Source organism: Physeter macrocephalus, unplaced genomic scaffold (genome assembly GCF_002837175.3).
Source record: "Physeter macrocephalus isolate SW-GA unplaced genomic scaffold, ASM283717v5 random_1867, whole genome shotgun sequence".
Classification (NCBI taxonomy): Eukaryota; Metazoa; Chordata; class Mammalia; order Artiodactyla; family Physeteridae; genus Physeter; species Physeter macrocephalus.
In genome coordinates this window covers 15,647-21,677 of record NW_021147153.1, presented here as the reverse complement: position 1 = coordinate 21,677, position 6,031 = coordinate 15,647, and the positions used below count along the sequence as shown (strand labels likewise).

General features: G+C 54.8%; 1 protein-coding gene across 1 annotated transcript; it reads left to right on the top strand.

Annotated features, from left to right (window-relative positions):
- The first annotated feature begins 1,366 nt into the window (after positions 1–1,366).
- On the top strand, positions 1,367–2,791 carry LOC114485621 (mucin-3B-like). The gene is made up of 2 exons (XM_028487411.1): positions 1,367–1,979; positions 2,418–2,791. The coding sequence occupies exons 1-2, from the start codon at positions 1,367–1,369 to the stop codon at positions 2,789–2,791; spliced, it is 987 nt and encodes a 328-aa protein (XP_028343212.1).
- Positions 2,792–6,031: the final 3,240 nt, after the last annotated feature.

The window sequence follows — 6,031 nt, the reverse complement described above, 5'->3', positions numbered from 1 at the left end:
TCCCACCCCGACCTAGCCTATGTTTCTGGGCATAGCTGTCACTGGCAGGGCTGTGGGGGGAGAGCCTGATGGCTCCCAAAGGGTGGTTCTGAGACCGCCCGGTGTGGGGTCCAGCTCTTTCTCTCTCCCACCCCTTTGGAACCTCGGAATTACTCTGCACTTCCCTTCCATCTGCCCCCCAGTGTCTGCTCCTGACCCCCAACCTTAGACCTTCCCAACATAGAGGTCCTCTGGTCCACCCTCTCACTTATCTCCAGGGCTGCCTCCTGGCTACAAGGGCTCTGGGCCAGGAACCTTCATAATCCCCTCCCCTATCTCCCTGACACCCCAGCTAAGCCGAGTAGTGAAACCCCAGCTCTCCGAGCAAAGATGCGCTGAGTCTGAGTTGAGAAAGCGACCCCCGAGTGGACAGGAGGTCTGGGTGTTTCCTGCTATGGCAGCTGCTGTGGTTGCCGGTCACCACATAGCAGCATATGAGATCTTTGACCCTCACTTTTATCACCTGTAAGATGGGGATGACGACATCTGTAGAGGGAGGGGCTCATATTTGTAAACTAATTAACTCCTTGGCCAAAATAGAACAGGTGATGGAAAATATAGCTATTTTTATTATTAACACTCTCTGCTACACCTTAAGGTCTTCAGGACTCATGCCTGCCTGCCGAGGTATCTCTTTCTGGAAATTTCCTTTTCTGTCCTGTTCCTCAGCCTGTGTGTGATCCTCTCCCCTTGTCCTCAAACTCAATGAAGTCTGAGCTTCAATCTCTGCTTTTCCCTTTGTTACTCTCTTTGCACCTTTCTGCTCTCCGACCCGCCTCGTCACCCAAAGTCCATGATGTGACCCCACCCTCAGCCCAGGATTGACTGGGTTCTCTCTCTCTCTCTCCAAAGAGGAGGGTCAGCGCAGACAGCAGTGGGTCACAGGGAGACGGGCAGAGGTGGGCCAAAGGGGGCGGGGGGTGGGGCGCAGAGGACCGGAAGGGACAAGGACTTTGGGGTGTGTGAGGAAGAAGGGATGGGAGTAGCGATGGGAGGAGGCAGGACCTTCTGCTGAACCTGCGCGCTCAGCTCGACCGTCGCAGGGCTGCAAGGTCAGTACTCAGACAGGTGGGCCAGGGATTAAGCGCGCCCCCAACCCAACGCCCCTCGGGGAGGCTGCCCAGGGGGGCAGACAGATGTTGGCCTTTAGAACCTTGAAAGACCCCAGCCCCAAACTGCCTCTGATTTGGGAGGAGCTGGTGGCACTTCCCACCTCTGTGGCATGTATCTGGAAAATGGGGTAGTGAGTAACCTATGTGGTGTTACGGTGACAAAACGACCTACCAATGAATTCCTCTGTTCTACCGCCAATACAGGAGCTTCAGCCATGGCCACATCCACCTCTAATGCGCTTTTGCACGCTGCTCTCAGCAACTCCCCACACTCTCAAGGCACAGCAAGGCGGCCACTGAGTACCTCCAAAACTTCTCCCATTCCTGATAGTAGGGAACACATACCTACGACTATCACCACCTCCCCCCACTTGAAATCCATTTCTGAAACGTTGCTCAAATCGCCAATCAATTCCAACACCTCAACAATCCCCATGTCCAAGTTTGTCTTCAAGGTTGAGACCACTCCACCTACCGTGATTGTCTATATGGGCACGACAGAGTGCATCGATCCAACGAACCTTGTAATCACCACCACTGACCCCACCACCACCTGCATGACACAGACCCAAGTGTCCCTCACCAGCTCTTACACCACCACGCCTGTGACAGAGAAGCCACGGACAACCATTACCAGTACTTATTCCGTGACAGCTACCAAGAGAGTCACCTCAGCCGTGACCAATTCTCCCAGTACCACCACTCCGGGGAAATCTCCCACAACCACGACCCCGCCCTCTTCCTTTGTCCCAACAACCCACACAACCCTAGACACTCCGATCTCCTCTGTGACCGGTACCACACAAAGGGCTATCCCAACCGCTGCAAGTACCCACGCAACCCAGTCTCCGACCCCAACGATCGTGTCTACCTCTGCTACTACCCCGTCTCTAACTACTAGAAACACCTTGTTAACCACGCCCAGCACCACCTCCCCCAGCACCCGTAGCACCTGCATTACAACCATCACTTCATTTCCAGACATGGTCAGTACCTTTCAGACACCCGCAGCTATCACTCAAGCACCTACTTCAAATGATATATTAACAACACCCACCACACAAGTTGTATCTGTCGCTACAGAAGCATCCACTGAACTAGGTACACGGAGAACAACTCCTCTGAACACCATGAGCTCCACGAAAGTGACACCTATTCCAGTGACTGACATTCCCAAAGAAACTCTCACCACCTCAATTACTTAAATTTCTCCAACCATGTCTTCAATCACTCCTACAAACGCAATCACTCCCGCCACATTTACCACATCTAAATCCAGCCCTGTGCCCACCAGCACTGATACATACATGATATCCACTACCAAGGGACCACTGTCCACAACCGTAGCCACTACAGAAATAGGAAAGACGAGGAACACAACCCCTCATGCTTCATCAACCAGGAAAACCACATTTATTACAACCAGGGATGTTGGTACAGAGTCTCTAACAACAGAGATTATTTCTGCTCCCCCAATCACAAAATCAGACACTCCCACAAATACACTCAATTATTCGACATCCACTACTTCTGCTTCAGTGACCACCAATACCTTGACATCACCCACCAGTAAGTCTCAGTCTTCTCCACCTGCCCAGAGCACAGAAGCAGTCCTGACCACAACCAAAAACACTACCTGACTCTCACCTTTGATTACCACAATCCCTACTACCGAGGCTACATCCGCCCTTCCATTTCCAGCTAGTACTGTGACCACGACCAAAACAGAAATAACAACTCTAACCGACACTTCAACACCTGCCACCTCGAAAACAGCAGTATTGCCTATCACCCCGACAACAAAAATAACCAAGACTGGTACCACAAATATAGTAACAACACCCACATCAATAACACCACAAAGAACACCAGACATCACGTCTTCAACCAATTTCTCTACAGGAAGAACAATGACACCAGCCAACACTGAGTCCACCTCCTCGAATACCACTGGTCCATTGACCCCCACGGATGACCTCAGCTCCACATTTGCTCTTTCCAGCACCTCACCCACCCCCACAAATATCATCCCATCTTCCCCTCCACCTGCCCCAACCACAGAGCCAGTCTCCACTTCGACCGCACACACTAGCCCTATGTCCACCCTGACTACCGCCATCCCCGCTACACACCCAACTTCCGGCCCTTCAAATCCCACTAGGTCCTCCCACCAGGTCCACAACAGAAGTCACCACTCCCACGCACACTGAAGCTCCTGCCACCTCGATCACAGCCACTTTGCCCATTCCAGCCACAGAAACCACCCAGGGTGCTACCACACACCTGGAAACCATGCCCATGCCAACAACACCCCAAAGCGCTCCAGTCATCGGCTCTTCATCCACCTCCACGACAGGGAGCACGACCACATCTGCATTCCCGTCATCCCTCCCTGCCTCTGCTACGGTGCAGACAGCCACAACTATACCTCCATCCTCCGTAAGTACTCCAGCCCCTACTGAGACTCCAGCCACCATCGAGTCCACATCCTTAGGTACCACTGGTCCATTGACCCCCCCACCGACCTCAGCTCCACACTCGCTCTTTCCAGCACCTCACCCACCCCCACAAATATCACCCCATCTTCCCCCACCACCCACAATACACACACAACCTCTGTATTCAGTGTTATCACAACCTCTTCCTCCATTCCTGTTGTGACATCCGTTTTCACTGGTACCCAGAGTCCTTCAACTCCCTCCCTCACCGGAAGCATTGCTGTTACATCTGCGTCATCCTCCACCTTTCCTAACATCAGTACCAGGACCTCTGAGAGAGAAAGTACCACGTCATCAGCAAGGAACAGGAATTCACTGCACATTACTGCTGAAACCACTGTGACATCCCCTACCACTGAAAAATACATGACATCCAGTACCCCGAGACTGTCCTCTTCCACTGCAGCCAATACACACACTGCTAAGATGAGGGATACAATCTCTCTTGCTACATCCACTTTGAAAACCACAGTTACTCCTATCAGTAATGTTTCTACAGGGTCTCGTCCTGGGACGACAGGAAGTGGTTCGAGACCTGAGATGAGAACCCCGTGGGGACTTTTTCTAACTCGGGCTTCGAGGATGACAGAACAAGTGAGTCCTGTCTCCTGGGGAAGGGAGACAGGGGCTTCCCTGGGTACCATTTTGGCCTGGGCAGGACGGGAGGACCTCTCTTGCCCAAGACAGGCATGTACCTCTTGCCCCAGAGTTTGCCTCGTGGCTTCCGCGCCCCCTTCTATGGCCCAGGTGGTGCACAGGCCGTCCCCGCGGGGCAGGCGCAGGGACACAGGAGCCCCCTTGACCCTGCCTTCCTGACGTTTCCTTCCCTCCCCTTTGCTCCCCACCTCTTCCCTCTCCCCCCGCCCCCCACCACCCCGTTCTCTTTTCTCTCTCTCTGTTTAAAGATGAAAACTCCCATGTGGCTTTGGAGAACGTGGACTCTAATATGATGGTGAGGGGGCAAGGGTCGGTGAGGAACGCTCCCAGGTCCAGCTCCTGATGCCCCCCTTTTCAGGCCAGGGGCCGGGCAGGGACAAGGAGGCGGTGACCTCCTAGCCGGCCCCTGCTGGGTGGCTTCCTCTTCTCACTGCCTGTCTCACAAATTCTGGGGCAGCTGCACTTCCACAAACCTGAGGTGACCTTGACCTCACTGTGAGCCCCGCACTGCCTTCTCCACGCTGCCGCGGACGGTGGAGGGAACCATCTGCACTGCCTTTGAAGAGAAGGCGGTGGACTCCTGCGGCTCAGTCTCCTGGTTTCCTCGGGCAGCATCAGACTTCCCCCTGACCCCTGTCCTTCTCCCGACTTGTGTGAAACCCACCTGGAGACCCAGTTCAAATCCAGGCTCTTCCACTGTGGGACCTTGGGCAAGTCAGTCACTTCTTTGAACCTCGGCTGTGTCACGTGTAAAATGAGTGTGGCCCACTCGCCCTGATGCCTTGTGGGATTATTGTGAAAACCAGATGTGCTTGGTCAGACCTCTGTCCCAGTGGACCTTCCTGCGTCGGCCCTCATGCTTGTATGGCTTCTCTGAGGCCCCCAATCCCCATGCCCTTCCCCAGGGCTCAGGCCTCCATGTCTCCTTTTCCTGGGTGCGTCCCTTCTGCCGGGTCCTCACCTTGTACATGTAACCAGCCTGCAGCCTGCCCCATCCTCCTACCCTCTCCTCATATAACTCCCCGCTGCACCCCTTGCCCCCATCCCTTACACCTTCTCCCCTCTGAACCCACTTCTTTAGTCACTCCTCCCCCACACCCCAGCGCCCAGCCCTGCATCTCCCCCGGTTCCCGTACTTTCCCCTTCCCCGTCCTTGTACCCTCGGCCCTAAATACGCCCCTGCCCCCCGCATCTCAGTGCCCCAGTCCTAAATCCTCCCTCGTCTTCTCCCCCGATCCCTGGCTCGGTACAGATGCCCTCTGCATCTTAGGACCCCCAGGTGGTGGTCCCTAGGCCAGGTCCCCCATTCTGAGGCTCCATTCTTCCTGTCACCCCCAAGGCCCTGGATCCCGGTGGGTGGGAGTGGGAGATAGGTTTCCCCAGGTCCCTGAGGATGAGAGGAAGTGGGGTCCTGAGGCGGGAAAGCTCCTCCGGCGCCTCCTGCTCGTTCCCCTAACTCTCCCTCCCCTCCCTCGGTGCTTCCCCCCATTCCTACCCCCTTCCCCGCCCCTCCCTCCCTTCCTCTCCCTGGTCTCACCCCCATCCCCGCGATAACCTCTGAAGACAGAAGCCCCCAGCCTCCTTTGCAGGAAGACCTCACTCACCTGGGGACGGGAAGTCTGCAAGTCTCCAGTTCTCCCAGCTGAACATAATATAGCATTTACTGTAAAAGAAGCTGCTCTGTGTCTTTCTCTTTCTCACGCTCTGGTGCTTCCACTCGGTTGA

Coding starts and splice junctions, on each gene's coding strand:
- LOC114485621 (XM_028487411.1), top strand. CDS start 1,367: ATGGCCACATCCACCTCTAATGCGCTTTTGCACGCTGCTCTCAGCAAC. Junction 1,980..2,417: donor GGCTATCCCAACCGCTGCAA/GTACCCACGCAA, acceptor CCACATTTACCA/CATCTAAATCCAGCCCTGTG.